At 42.3% G+C, this 15,772-nt stretch overlaps 1 protein-coding gene across 2 annotated transcripts in view; it reads left to right on the forward strand.

Annotated features, from left to right (window-relative positions):
* The window catches only part of SUMF1 (sulfatase modifying factor 1), a 96,397-nt gene extending 90,493 nt beyond the window's left edge, over positions 1–5,904 (forward strand). For both annotated transcript variants that reach the window (XM_069084060.1, XM_069084061.1), the window contains one exon: positions 4,939–5,904. In XM_069084060.1, coding sequence (XP_068940161.1) covers positions 4,939–5,046 — 108 coding nt within the window. In that variant the 3' untranslated portion in view covers positions 5,047–5,904. The remainder of the gene's footprint in view (positions 1–4,938) is intronic.
* The last annotated feature ends 9,868 nt before the right edge of the window (positions 5,905–15,772 follow it).

The following is a 15,772-nucleotide window of genomic DNA, read 5'->3' on the forward strand; positions in this document are numbered from 1 at the left end:
CGTGATAAAATAGTACGCTTTAACTATCCTGCCTAATAAATTGTTGTATTGCCAAGTATTTTACGATTTTATAGGATAATAGATTTAGAGTGAGAGAGACCTTAGAAGTCATCTAGACCAGCGCTTCTTAGGGGTCATGACTCAGTTTAAGATGTGCTGAAGGGGTCCTGAGGGGCAGAAGTTTAAGAAGCCCTGATCTAGACCACCCCTGTGGTTTTACAGAGAAGGAAACTGAGACTCATTGAAGTTAAATGGTTTGTCTGAGGTCAAGGAGAAGTGGCAGAGTCAGAATCTGAACCTAGGTCTTATGACTCCAAACCCAAGACCCTTTTCCCATTGTACTGCATCCTTTTTATGGTCCCTGTTCCTTAATGTAACAGGTCCATACTTCTCTCTTGGTTTATATAGCCTTCATAACCTGTCTTGCTTTTCACAGAACTAAGGGTATATCTCTCCACATTCCTATAGAGCTTTAAAGTTTACAGAGTTTTTTTGCTTCCTTTTTTCTGTAACAACCCCATGATGTAGGTGCTATGGCTACTGTTATTTCTATTTCACCAATGAGGAAACTGAGGCTAAGAGAAATCTCATGATGTGCCCAGCATCGCACACTACTAAGTATATATATATATAAGAGCCAGAATTTACAACCGGGTCTCTCTTGACTCTAGGCCTAGTGTGTTTCCCAGCACGTAACACTGCCTGCTGTGACTCTGAAAGACCTGAGAGTAGCAAAAGAGGGAGGCTTCCATTGGACTTGAGTGCATGCATGCATGACCTCTGATCGTTGGAGAGCTTCCTAGCCCATCAGGACAAGTATTTTCCTTGAATTATATCCTCTAGGTCTGATTATTTCAGACATGTTTTCTCTTCATTCTTCCTGTGCCAGCTAGAGAATTATTCGCATCGCACTCCTCATCCATAGGACAAATGTGGGAACAAATCTGGATTATGTGGTTCCAGTAACCATGCCTGTGTGTAGGTGGTGGTGGTGGGGGGGCAGGCGGGGAATGTACCTACCCTAGAGAATTTCTGTGTCAACCTGGGTGATAATTTCTCTGAACATTGGGAATGTGCTACTTTTGGGAGAGAAGTTGTTAAACCTGTACACTTGGCCTATTTTCACAAATCACAAATTATCTTTTTCCGGTTCCAAGGTTAATCTCATAACTCCTCTTCGCAGTATCATACAATGTTCATGACCTCTTGTTTAAGAGACAGCCAAGTTCATCGTTAAGATATTTTTGGTACACGAGAAAAATGATTTATTGCCAAACTCAAGGATTTTAGCTCAAAAAGCAATAAATATCAGATGAGATAATATATGTAAAGTGCTTTGCAAATCTTCAAGGGCTGTACAAATGTCAGTTATTATTATTTAGGTTGTAGGAGGCTTGGGGGATGGAGTTCATAAAAGTACGAGGAATCTGGAAGCCTTTGAAATGTTCTGTTTGCAAAGAATTTACTATGTGCCAGAGGCCCAAGATGTGCTCTCTGCCCCCAGTTTTGTTAAGGATCTATTAACATGAAAATAGTGGTAATGGCATAAGGCAGTGTGCAATGAAGTCTTCCACTGGCTGGTATGGATTTTAAGTGTCACTGTTAATTTGTGACATAGCCCTCCCTCACTGAAATCCAATTCACTTGGAAGTCATGGGCTTACCTTCCTGATGTCATGGTCCTCTTTGAGAATGAAGGACTATGACAACAATGTATCTAGAGGAGGGTAAGCCCTATTTTTATAGAATTCTCGGTTTCTCTTAATGAATACCACCTTATACTTAGTGGTACTTTGTTTAATACATTCCTCTTTCTTAAAATCCCCATTATCCGTTTTCTCATTTGATCTTGGCAACTTTGGTGCTAGGGAGGTGAGATGTTTTACTGTTACCATTTCACAGATGGGGAAATCGAGGATGAGAGGGGCCTGTAGGAGTTACCTGGTGTCCCAGAGTAGAAAAGCCGTGACTTAAACACTGGTCTTCAGACTCCAAGTTGGGTTTGTTTTCTCCTAGGTTAATAGTGCCTCTCTAATCACTGTAACAGTTGTGGGTGGAAGGATCAGGTTGGGACCTGACATCTTGGCATTTTCTGTTCCTTCTCTTGTTCTTTTTCACGCCTCTGAACTGTGCCCTTCCTTCTGTTTGTGCTCTGAATTACTACCTGGAACTGCTAAAGATCATTAAGAAAAAAAAATAGCCTTTGGGGATTACAAAATCATTACACATAGGATCTTATTTGAACCTCTAAACAACCTTATGGAGTAGTGTGAATGTTATGCCCATTTCTCAGATGAGAAAACTGAAGTGAACAAAGAATGATTTGCCTCAATTTAAGAACTGATATGTGATAATCAGGTTTTAAACTCAGGTTCTGACTCTATTATACCACTGATGCCTGTTACTTTGCTCTGGCATTGAATTATTGCCTCCTTGTTCCCTAGTAGTAGGCCTCACCAGGCCCCAGCCTGCCTTCCTAGGAATTCCTGTTATCTCTGACTTCAAGAAGAGTCCCTCTTGGTCCCCAGGCTCTCGACTCCTAGCCCACAAATGCTGAACTGCCATTAGGGGTGGCCCAGCCAGCATGGGAGGGAAGTGGGGGTGGCTTCCTTCGCTAATTAGCCCCTTTGAGGCCTGCTGCCTTTCTTTGGCTATTGCCAGTTCCAGAGATGCCTGACCGATGGTATAGGGGGTCAAAGCCAGGAGGGGGTGCAGTTGGAGCTTTTCCTTTTGATGCATTGAGTGATTAGTCTTTGTAGTCACATTGTTTTCTGAGATCTCAGTGTTTTTTCTCCTGGCTTCATCAGAATGCCAGCTGTGACTTTAATAGCTAGGACAGTATCCATTTTGCTCTTTCTACCTCTGTGGGAACATCTCACATCTGTCCCCTTCTCCCTACTGTATACTTACACAATAGTTCTGGTGCATTCCATTTGGTGAGGCATCATGGCCGCTGTCCTGAGGTGGCCCAGTGAATAGAGAACTGGACCTGGCATCAGGAAAACCTGTGATCTGTGTGTGTGTGTGTGTGTGTGTGTGTGTGTGTGTGAGAGAGAGAGAGAGAGAGAGAGAGAGAGAGAGACAGACAGACAGACAGACAGACAGACTGACTGTGGGCAAGCCATTTTAACCTCTGTCTGCCTCAGTTTCCTCATCTGTAAAATAAGACTAACACTACCACCACCTACCCTTAGGAGGGTTATGAGGATACAGTCAGATGTTTGTAAAGTGCCATGTAAATGCTATTATTGTATTTTCACAGGCCTGCTCTGTACCCTAAAGCTTCAGTTCAATTCATCAAGTATTTACTCTATGCATGCCAATGTAGTAAGCATTGGGGATACAAAAGCAAACATGAAATAGTTCCTGTCCTCAAAGAGTTTACATTCTGCTGGGACAGATACAGCCTGTGCACAGATAAGCAAATGCAAAATGCATACAAAGGGATTTGTGAGGGGGTGATGATAGAATGGACAACAGAGGAAGAGTCTGAGGGACAGAATCTCAAGATATATTTGCATCAGTATGTTTTGCTCTGCTGATGCAAATTTACAGGAGTTTTCTACTTTGGGACAACAGGCAAAATTAAATTAGAAGCTTGACCTATAAAGAGCATGCAGACACAGGATCTGAATCCTGTACTTAACTTCTCAGCATGTGGTGGAAGGGTGGTGTTCTTGGCATTCCCAACTGGAACAGTTTTAGCACAGGAAGGAACTTTAAATCTAGTCGAGAGCCCAAAATGTGTATACATCAAGAGGTCACCAGTCACTCCCATTTTCGTAGTTGAAAAAAAAACAAATGTATCGGTTACATAAAGGGTTATTTCCATTTGGAGGCGTTATTTTGGGTGTTGACCAGAAAAAAGAGTCAAAGGGGTAGGAGGTTGGTGGAGAAGATGTCATGAAAATTCAGAGTAAAGGGAAGTAATAGCCATATAATATTGCCTTATCTGCATTTAGTAAATGTTTTGGTTTTTGATGTCAAATAATTTTTAAAAAATTATTGGTGTGGACCTGTAATTTCATTCTTAAGGAGAATTTCTGGTGTGGAAACTCACTCCACTGATACAGGTAGTTGCCTAATCTATAACTTAGTTTTAAAGACTTGCTTGGGATGCTGAGACTTTGCCCATGTTAACATACCTACTCTGTGTCAGAGGCAGGATGTGAATTTAAGTGTGCCTGCTGAAAGATGAGCCTTTCTCCTGGATGCCTGCCACCTTGGCCTCTGTTAAAGAGTTTTCTTTTTCTTTCCCATGGAGAGCACCTTCTCTAGGGAAGATGCCACCAGCTCTTAGGCTTAATTTCCCCAGCTTGTCAAATGGTGATAATAATACATTACTATCATGAAAGGGCTGTGATGAAGAAAGCTTTTTCTAAACCTTAAATTGTGAAATGTGTGTCAACTATTGAGAAAGCATTGACTTGGCAGTCAGAAGGAGCTGGGTTAGAGTCCTGGCTTTTCTCCTTATTGGCTAGACAGTATTAGCCTGTCTGGTGGGAAACCTGTGGACCTCACTGGCCTTCAGTCTCCTGCAAAAAAATGGAAAAACTGGGCTAAATGCCTTCTTCTGGCCCTAAAGGCCTTGTATGTATGTATGATGCAGGGCATGATCAGTTTCAGAATTTTTACATATTTGGTAAAGGTCAGAGAGGTAAAAGTTTTTATGTTAAAAGTGTCTTTTAGGGCGGCTCGGTGGCGCAGTGAGTAAAGCGCCGGCCCCGGAGTCAGAGGACCCGAGTTCGGTTCCGGCCTCAGACACTTAACACCCACACAAAAAAACTAGCCATGTAACCTTGGGCAAGTTACTTAACCCCAATTGCCCTCCAAAAAGGCAAAAAAAAAAAAAGTATCTTTTAATCTAAAATCATAAAATATTTGTGTTAATTTTTTTTTTATTGAGTAAAAATGGACTTTCTTCTTTTTCTGTGCTCAGTCCTATTGTTACAGGTACCGCTGTGCTGCCCGAAGCCAGAACACACCAGACAGCTCTGCTTCAAACCTTGGGTTCCGCTGTGCCGCCAACCGTCTCCCAGATACATGATAAAAGCCAAGGAGGGGAGGAGACCTCGTGTGCCAAAAATCAGAAAAATGAGGTCTAACCTGCACTGGGCTTCTGGGAGAGCTTTGAAGTGACCAGTCTCTTGTCTGATGAAATTGCCCAACTTTTGGAAGTTTCTGCACCCACTAAGCTGCCAGCCAAAGGACCCTCCTTTCCCTGCGAGACCCAATCACTGACACAGGGTGTTAGTAGCCAATGTTTATTATTGTGGTGTGTCTTTGGAGAGACCTGCAATTTTATTGTTATTTTTGGGGAGGGGTTGTCTTTAAAGAGAAGACTTATGATTTCAGAAGAAGAATCTATGACAGATTTATTTTTTAGCTAAGATGTTTTTACATGTGTGAGCCTTGTTGGATATTAATCATGTAAATAAGAGTTGTCTTATGTCAGGCTTCATTCAGAGGCAGGTGGGACATAGTACTTGGTATTCATTAGCACTTTTTTCTTCTTCAAGAAACTCCAAGGATGGTATATTGTGATGGTGCCTCCACTTGGGACAATGGGACAGTAGGCTCCCATTTAACTCAGTGTCCGGAATGCCTGGGGAGGGGTGATTCTGTAGTGCTGTATCTTTTAAACATTAAGTGCCTTTAGTTTGGAGGGGCAGCTGTATACTCAAGCCCCATTTTTCCTTTTGCCAGTCTTTGGTGAATGTCACATTGAGGTCTGTAGTCAGTCCTTGTTCATTCTAAATATGGGAATGTTGGTGAATGGCCTTGAATGAACCAAGTTCAGATGGTTCAGTATTCTTAATCAAAGAATAATAGGACATCTAGTGGGCTTTGGAATAATAGATACTTTGAATTGTGCACTATTTTGAATAAATCATTGTAGGCCTAATGAGACTCTAATTGGATCCATTTCTTTCCTAGGTCTTACTGTGTTTGCTTATAAAGATAAGAAAGATTCCTCATGGGCTATTAATCATATAAATAAGAGTTGCCTTAGGTCAGGCTTCAGTCAGAGTGAGGAGGCATATAGCACTTTGTATTCATTCACACTTTTTTCTTCTTCAAGGAAATCCAAGGTTGGCATATTGTGATGACTTCCACCTGGGAGAATGGGTCAGTGGGCTCACTGTTAGCCAGCCTAGTGGCAGACCACTGCCCAATGAAACAGTTTGGTTTCTTTTGTCAGAGCTCACATGTCAGAGGCTGGCAAGTTGTTCCCTTGGGCTTTTGAAAGATCCAATGAGATCTGTGTTCTCAAGTGAGAGCCAGTGTCATGTAGTGGATAGGAAGATATCCTTGGAATCAGAAGGCCTGGGTTCCAGTCCTGTCTTGGACACACCCTTGCTCTTCAACCCTGGGTGAGTCACTTCACTTTTGAGAGCCCCCAGGCAACTTTCTTCCACTTGCCGTTCAAGAACACTTGCCTGTGAGTATTGGTAGAAGGAATTTCCTTAATGGGAGTTTCCTACACCAGTGAAATGACCCCCAAAACGATCTCTGAGATTTTAGGCAGTGAAGATGGCTGAACAGAAGGCCCCCCCTGCCAGCTTTTCTCCCTGGCAGCAGCTGATGGCCTCCTGAAAAGGCAAGTGATTGGCATCCTGGACACGCTGACATCTGCTGGGAAGAAGAGTGCTTACCACTGTGCATGCATGTTGCTTTTCATCTGGACGAACTCTTGCATGAACTTCCAGCATCACTGGGGTGTCACTTTCCTTCTGGAAACATGGTGAGAGCCTTTGATAGGCTCTGGGGACCAAATACATAGATGCTTTTTGCCATAAACTTTGGCAAGTTTTTGATCTCCAGAAGAAACTTATTTTGCAGTTTGGAATTGAACATTTAAGTGTAACATCATTGTTCTTTATTGGAGACCATGAGTCTAGGAGAATAGCCAGTGTTAAACTGACATTACCCAGGTGCTCCCACATTTACAGCTGGCCTTGTGACACATGACCAAGCAGGAGACAGTGATACTGTTGAGAATGAGGGGGACGGAATGGAAATGGGAACAGAGAGCTCAAGGTCTGCCTTTGACACATGCTAACTGTGTGACCTTGTGCAAGTCACTTAACCTCTTGTTGTACCAGGTAACTCTCCAAGATTCCAAATTGAAAACATCTGTCAATCTGCATTGCTGGAGAGGGTTACTTCATGAGGGGCCTCCTTACAACAATAAAATCATAGATCCAAACAAAACTCACATAATGTACTCTATGTAATGTATCAGTATTCAGACTTGTAAATATTTTGGAGAATCCTATTTAATCCATGTTTGCCAAATGACTTCCAGGAAAGACATTTAACACCAGGTCTGCTTTGTTCCACTTATTTGGAATGCCCTTACTTTATTACTTTAATTTAAAGATAATTTAATTAATTTAGTTTAAAGATAATTTAATTCATCCTTTAATCTCAGAAACCTGGTACCAAATAAGAGGGACCATATCTGGAATTTCACTCCCTGTAGAGGTTCAAACAGCATAGTCATCTTCTCTGATTTTGCATTTCTTAATTTGAAGCTTTGGCAAAAAATGTATAAAGGTAAGTAATTTACCAATCCATCCTGGCATATCAGTAAACATTTATTGAGCACCTACTATGTATCAAGCATTGTGTTAAGGATGTCAAATCATCCTAATGATCCACTTGCCTCTTCTGGAAGAAGTTGAAGATTCCAGGTAGGAATCAGTGAATGTAGATGACTTAATAACTTGACTTGGACAGGAGTAGAAAAACATAATTCTCTTAGTTCCAGCTTTTAAATGGAGGATAAACTATGAAGTGAGACTAAATAGTAATGGACTTTCTTTATATCAATAAAAGAGTTTGAGAATTCTATTGAGTATAGCTGAAATATTTATTCTTTAAAACTGGTCATATATTTCTACCTTATTTTACCAGTTGCACATAAAAACTTTTTCTTTATAAAACCCTCAACCATCTTAACTATGTTGTCTTGCTATGATTTTGAAAAATGTGCTGAAATAAGAATTCTGGAATTTAACCTGAAACTGCTTTGTAAATCTCATAAAAGGAGTAAAATGGGTTGGCTTGAGTTTCCTGTCCTTAGCCTTCCAGAATCTTTAATGGAGGCAGTCAGCAAACATTCATTAAACTCCTATTATGTGCTGGGCCCTGTACTAAGCCCGACAGTTTCTGTCCTCAAGAATCTCACAGTCTACTCCAAAAGACTCATGATGGAGAGAGATGTCTACATTCAGAGAAAGAACTAAAAAGAACAGAGTTTGAATGCAGATTGAAGCAAATTACCTGCTCTCTTTCGTTTTTTTTTGTTTGGTTTTGTTTCCTCTTTCCCATTGTTCATTCCATCTGATACAATCCTTCTTTATAACCTGAGTAATGTCTAATGTGAAAGTATTTGCAGATCCTGTACTTGATTGTACGCTGCCATGGCGGAGGGAAGGGGAGGGAGGGGGAGAAATTTGGAAACTCAAGGAATTGTGGAACTGAATCTTGTAAACTAAAAGTAAACAAAGAATAAAGACCAAAATTTTTTTTAAAAAAGTAAAAAAAAAATCTGTCTAATCTGAAGTAGTGGACTGGACCCAAGTTGGAGTTGGACAGTGAGAAATAAAATTTCTCATGTGAATTAGCATGATATTAAGCCCCAAATAGCAAAGTGTTGATTAATTTAATAGCCCTCCCAACCTCCCCCACATTAACTTGCTCTTCGGCCCGAAGTCATACCTGCCATCTCTTTCCTACTCTTCCTCCCAAGTACCATACAATTCTGTCAAAGTTGTTGATTATGTGTTTGGAAAGGGGTGGACAGATTAGTCACAGATTCTGATTGATTTAGTTTATTTTGCCTTCACTTTTAGGAACTTGGCGACTTGCCTCTGGGTCAGTCATAACAAGTAAGGGGCTTGGCCTAGAACTTGTACTGCTAACTCTCTCTGGTGATCTGTCTGTTAGAAGCATTTCTCTTCTTTTTCCTTCCAAAGACCTATAAAAGGACACAACAACAGTGTTTTTAACATGGAAATCCTAATGGTTGAGCACAAGCCTTCTAAGGCTGAGATCCCTTTCCCCCCACCTCAGACAAAACAAAATCAAAGTAGTTATTGTATTAAGTAGCAATTCCCCCCAAACCGTAGCCAACACACTCTTCCAGTTGGAAGGTCCTAGTCTTTGTCTGAAGGTAAGTAGTGTTGGGAGGAAGTGGGAAATAATGATGTCTTGTGCTTTCTGGTCAGTAAACTCCTGGATAGTAAAACTTTTTCTACCCAAGTGTTTATCTTTGTGTGATTTCTTTTTATTTAAACAGAATAAAAGTTGCCAAAGAATGGACCTGACCAAGCTTGTTTGTGATGAATAGAAATTCCTGTTCACTATTTTTTCCTTTTCTTTTTTTCATTTTTCCCTAATACTTTCTTTTTTGCCTTATTTTTAATAATATTTTGTTTTTCCCCAATTACAGTTAAAATAATTTTTAAAAAGGTATGCTTTTAATCTGTATTCAGACACCATCCGTTCTTCCTCTGGGGATGGATAGCATTTTTCATTATAAGTTCTTCAGAGTTGTCTTGGATCATTGTATTGCTGAGAATAACTGTTGCTATTTTCTGAGATGTTTAAAACAGCTTGGAAATGATGGACACAAAGAGCTCCTGGTGAAGAACTGACATCAGGCCTGAAGAATCATGGGCTCTTGGCCTTGTGCTTATGAGAGAGAAAGGGTTTGATTAATTTCTTAGTTAAAAATGGGAAACCATTACAAACTATTTTCAGGTAAGTTGGGAAGTTAGATGTGTTCATTTCAAAAGCATTCCCTGTTAGGATAGGAAAGTTGGTGGGGATTAGTAAATAGCTATTTTCTTGCTTGAGGTCATGGGTTTTAATCTGTTCCAAAATGGTAATGACTCAAAATAATTACTGTCTGAGAGCTGGCAAGGGGCCTTTGTGAAATAACCCATCAGTTGGTAGGGGATAGAGTTGAGTCCGTTGGAATGCTGCAGGCAGGGTAATTCTCCTGAGGCATTCAGACCAGGGCTCTGCTTTCTTCCTTAACTTGTGTTCACCTGCTGCTTAACCTTTAGAAAGCTCTTTTTATGCTTTGTCTCATTTGAGGCTTAGCCACAACTCAGTGAGGTAAGTCAGGGGAGGATTTATTATTTCTGTTTTACAGATAGGGAAATGGAAGCCTAGAGTGTTTGAGCCCTAGAATTGGAGTTGGAGAATATGGGTTCAAATCCTAACTTTGCCACTTAGAAACTCTGTGACCTTGGGCAAATCACTTAGGCTCTGTGGGCCTCAGTTTACTCATCTGTAAAATGAAAGGTTTGGACCAAATGAACTCTGGTCTTTTGTAGATCTAGATTTATGTTCTTAGGTTTCTAAGTAGAGTGGGCTTGTGGGAGAAGGTGGAATGAACAACTTCCCTTTTTGACCTCTCAGGCTTCTACCCAAATAGGGTAATAATGCTGAGTGCTATGAAGGGGAAAGAGCGAGATGAACTAATGGAAAATCAAGAGGGAAAGAGGCCATATGTTGTCAGGTGGCCCCGATAAGAGATTCACCCACGTCATTTCATTTGGTGCTGATAGAGGAAATTGTTAGGGTGTTGCTGGGCTTATTTTTTTTAGAAGATTCAATTTTACAGCCCCCTAAAATGCTGCATTCTGAAAGTCTAGAAGTTTAACTCTTGAAAAAAATTGCAGTGTGTCTTATTTTTATTCTTTAAAAAAAATACAAATAGGGCAGAAGAGGACTGGAGTCCTCCAAAGAGCAGTGTCAGGAGAAAGAAGCAGCTTCTAAGGCATGCCTGCTCTGGCTCACAGACGCCTGGACCGTCCAAGGACAGAAAACACTCTAGTGGGAAGGGGTCACGCCAGAAGGGAAGAGGCTGCGTTTGCAAAGCCAAGATGAGTCTTGTGGCCCATCTCAGCCATGCAAAGTTACAGCTAGAATGATTACCATTCATGGCCAAGTATGTGTTTTATAAACTCCTCGACTGCATTGTCCCGAAACTATTCATTAAGGGGGAAAGTTAAGTAAGATATGACTGGCAACCTCCCTTGGGAATGTTGCTCACCTGAGGAAATTCAGGAGGCCCTGATACTCACTGGAAGAGAAGACCCCTCTGCGTGTTCTGAGGGACGATAAGGTTCCCTACAAACAAAGCAAACCCCCCAAGACCACCTCGCTGCTGCCTAGATGCCCACAGATTACATGCCAGCCCATCTAATTTTCTGTTACCCTCTTTGCTGCTTGGGTTAGGGGTTAATTTTTTAAGAGAATATTTTGTGCTGTTCCTTTAAAAGCTCCCTTCTGGTTAAGTCACTTGAAGAAATATTAGTTTATTATTTTAGGCAGTATCCTGTTTGGGACCATATAATTTGAGGGAGGCAGAAAATCTGGACGGTGTCCAGGTGAGAAAGTTATTAACCACTTGGCAAATAAACTCCTTGAGGTGCTGTTTAGTGCTGTTTATCCAGGAGCAAGGGAAGTTCCAGGAGTGGAAGACAATGGTCCGCCATTCTTCATCTTCGCTGAGGGCAGAGAAGAGGAATTACATGAACTATATCCTCTGAAAGAGAAGTATGAGTTCTATCCCTGGAGTCAGTGTTTCAAATCTTGGCCTGGAATGTAACAGCCATATGACCGTGGGCAAGTCACTGAACCTCATAGAGCCTCAATTTCCTCACCTGTAAAATGGTAATGAAAAACCCTTAAATGACCTACTTCAGAGAAGTATTGTGGGGATAATAATAGACCTACCTCACAACATTATTGTGAGGATCAAATGAGATATTTGTAAAGTACTTAGCACCAGAGCCTCACATTTAATAAATAATTATTCTGTCCCCCCAGTTGAGGAAACTGATGCTGATAGCTATCAAGTGACTTGTCCAGGGTCACACAGCTAGTAAGTACCTGAGGCCATATTTGAACTCAGGTCTCTCTGACTTTAAACCCAACACTAGCCCTTGCACCGTCTCATTGTGACTGGTCATTTTTGTACTTAGTTGGGCCTAAATAAGAAGAGAAATCTATTAATTTGCGTGGAGTGAGAAGTTGTGCCAGTTTGTCAGCTTCTAGGTCAGGCGTGGCTGCAGCCTCGAGGCTACATGTGGCCTTCTAGGTCCTCAGGTGTGGCCTTTTGACTGATTCCAAGTTTTATAGAACAAATCCTTTTATTAAGGAGATTTGTTCTATGAAGTTTGGATTCAGTCAAAGAGCCGAATTTGAGGACCTAGAGGGCACACATGCCCTCGAGGCTGCAGTTCCACACCCCTGCTTAGATGAAGCCTACCTAGAAGCAGCAAAAAATGGAATTCAGTGACCCAGGCCCATTTGAACCTTGTAATCCTGTATTAACATACACTTCCCTGGGTGGTGCCATGGAACAGGGCAAGGTAGGCCCAGCCTTTATGTATTCTCTACACCAGCCACATGACTTGGCTATTCTCAGCAATACAATAATCCCATAAAATCCCAAAGGACTAATGATGAAGCATATTATCCACTTCTAGAAAAAGAACTGATATTGACTGAATACAAACTGAAGTATGCTTTTTTTTTTCCCACTTTCATTTTCTTTTGAGTCTTGTACAAAATAATGAATATGGAAATGTTTTACATAATTGTACACGTATAATATCTGATTGCTTACCATCTCAGGGAGGAGAGAGTGGAGGGGTAGAATTTGGAACTCAAAACTTTAAATAAAAATGTTAAAATTGGGGAAAAAATGAGGTTGTATTCAATGGCCTCTAAAGTGCCTTTTAAATCTAAATCCATGGTTTTATCCTCTAGCCACAGTGCTTCTTAAACTGTAGCTTGTGACCCCCTATAGGGTTGAAAAAATTTGGCAACAAGAAAAAGTTTCTAAAAGTACAATGACCAAAAATGAATTAAAAAATCAAATGTATGATGAATCCAAGGTGTTTCTTGAAGTGCTTTCCCATGTTGCATCATACAACTTCACTGCAGCCTTGGTTCTGAACTTAAAGCATGTGCACTTTGCACTGCCAGGCATGCCCTCATGCCACACAACCACCAAAAAACACTGCCAAAATGTGGAAAGGGGTTACTGGTGGAAAAAGTTTAAGAAGCACTGATGTACAAGCTATTTAATCATTCAACCAGCATGAGCATCTGCAAAGAGCTGGAAGAAATGAAAAGACAATAAAGTCAGAGTCCTCACCAGTCCTGGAATATGTGGCCTAGTTGAGAAGATGATACACCATGAACTGCTCAATGCCTCTATGAAGGGTGCTGGGCACAAGTACAAAGAATGAACTGTTTCTGTTCTAAAGGGAGAGACAAGTATTTAGAAATACATGTACAGCATAAATATAAAGGTAAATACAAATGTCTACCAAATATTTATATACAAGGTAGTCTGGGGTGGAGGGACATCTGGAAAGGCTTCATGCAGAAGACCATGCCTGGGCTGCATCTTAAGGAAGATTATTAAGGAAGGAGTGCATTTCAAGGATAGAGTAATACTTGTATTTTTTTTTTTTTAAGCAATCGGGGTTAAGTAACTTGCTCAAGGTTACACGGCCAGTTATTTCTGGGTGTGGTGCTGAGTGTCTGAGCCCGGGATTCAATCTCCAGGTCGTCCCAACACTGGAGCCGGTGCTCTTACTCGCTGAGCCACCTAGCCGCCCCTAAGCAATTGGGGTTAAGTAACTTGCTCAAGGTTACATGGCCAGGTGTTTCTGGGTGGGTGCTAAGTGTCCAAGCCCGGGATTCGATCTCCAGGTCTCAACACTGGAAGCGGTGCTCTTACTTGCTGTGCTACCTGGCCACCCCGAGTAATACTTGTATTGATGAGAATAGATGAGTAGACAATGTGGGGTAGGAGACAGTCCTGGATTGGAAGGTAGGGGTTCTGTATTCAAATCCTGGCCTTCCTGTGTGACCTTGGACAAGTCACTTCAACTTGAGGGGCTTTGATTTCCTCACCTTCAGAATGTGCAGCTAGAACTAGATGATGGCCTTGTGATAGGCCAAAGCCAGGGAAATTGTTAGCAGAGGTAGAGATTCAGTTCAACAACGATCCCCATTCACTGTGCTCCTGCTAAATACAGAGCACAACTGAAAAGTTAAAATACAAAACCAGTCCCAAGCTCGAGAAGTGCATGTTCTGTAGGAGAAAAACAGCTGGTCTAGGGATAAGTCAAAGTCAGACAATCTGCGGAGGGAAAGAACACCAGCAAGCAGGGGGTCAGGGGAGGCTTCATGGGGGAGGGGGCTGGGGGTGCCAGGATGAAAACAGAAAGATCCCAAGAGGCTCAGGTTAAGGGAGGGAGTGCACTCCATGCATACATGGGTAGAAGACCCCAACCCAGGGCTGGGGAGCCTGCCGCCTTAAGGCCTTCTTGGTCCTTGGGTGTGGCCTTGAGGCCACAGGGTCCCCATCCCTGCCCTAACCAAAGCAGTGCCAGATGGGTTAGAAAGCTTAAAACAGTAGTCAGGGACTCCTGGAGCAGAGGAGAGGGCTGAGGTGACAGAATCTCAGGAAGTCTCGGCCAGCCTATAGGTGACCAGGGCCCCTCAGTGTGCTGGACAAGTGGTCCTCCAGCCTCTGCTGGAAGATGAGAGGAAAACCACAGCTTCTGGAGGGGACCTGTGCTCATCAGGCCTCAGTGGTGCTCCTTGGGACGTTCACCCACTGCCCTTAGTTTTGTTCTAGGTTAGTGAATGAGGGCACCAACTGAGGCATGTCTGGGAGTCAACAATGAAATAGCTTGTTTTGGGTAGAGCCAAGGAGGGAAAAGTAGGAAGTAAGGCAGGGACGGTGGGAGGCCAGGGGGGGCCTGCAGTCTATGAAGGGTTTCCAATGCTGCTCCTGACTTCAGAGTTCTGTCCTCAGAATCAAAAGCTCTAGGTTCTGATCCTGGCGCTCCTACCGTCCACCCAGGTGACCTGGGGTAAGTCACTGCTTTGGGACTTGGGTTCATCAGCTGTAAAAGGAGAGGATTGGCCTTCGAGTCCTTTGAGGTCCTCTCTAGCTCGCAATCAATGATTTTATAACCCTGTGCACACAGATCTCACTGCTCTGAACACTGTTAAAAGCCATTGCTTGCCACATTCAAAAAGAGTGATCTGTAAGAAGAGGTTCCTTGGATGTCGAGGCCCCACAGCTGGAAGGAAGCATGTCAGTTGCAGAGACTGTACCAGGTAGACCTATTTATTATGTGTTTGTTTCCCAAATCTAGGCCAATTTTCATTTTTTTTTTTTTAAATTGGAGCAATTGAGGAAAACTTAAGTTTATTGTGGGGAGGGGAGGGAAGTGGAGAGAATAGCATGGGACATACGTGCGTGTACTTTCCATATTTTGCTTAAAGGAAATCCTGTATTTTAAACTGTGCTAGCCACAGCAACTCAGTAATGTTGCAGTAATCACTAGTCTTAATACAGCAGTCTGGCCAGTCTTAGTAAGATACCCAAGGTTAGGATTACAAATCCCCTTCGGCCAGCGTTTCCCTCTCCTCCCCTTTCTTCCAAAGAATGTGACCTCTGTGTTTGCAAAGTGATTATGGTCTGGTAAAACAGGTGTCTCTCTGTCTCTGTCTCTGTCTCTCTCTCTCTCTGTCCCTCTCTCTGTCTCTGTCTCTCTGTCTCTCTCCCTGTCCCTCTCTCTCTGTCTCTGTCTCTCTGTCTCTCTGTCTCTCTCTCTGTCTCTGTCTCTCTCTCCCTCCCCCCTCTCTCTCTGTCTCTCTCTGCCTCTGTCTCTCTCTCTCCCTCCCCCCCTCTGTCTCTCTCTCTGCCTCTGTCT

This window comes from Petaurus breviceps, unplaced genomic scaffold, assembly GCF_028583685.1.
Source record: "Petaurus breviceps papuanus isolate PSGF00001 unplaced genomic scaffold, PetGlider_PUasm1.0 174, whole genome shotgun sequence".
Classification (NCBI taxonomy): domain Eukaryota; kingdom Metazoa; phylum Chordata; class Mammalia; order Diprotodontia; family Petauridae; genus Petaurus; species Petaurus breviceps.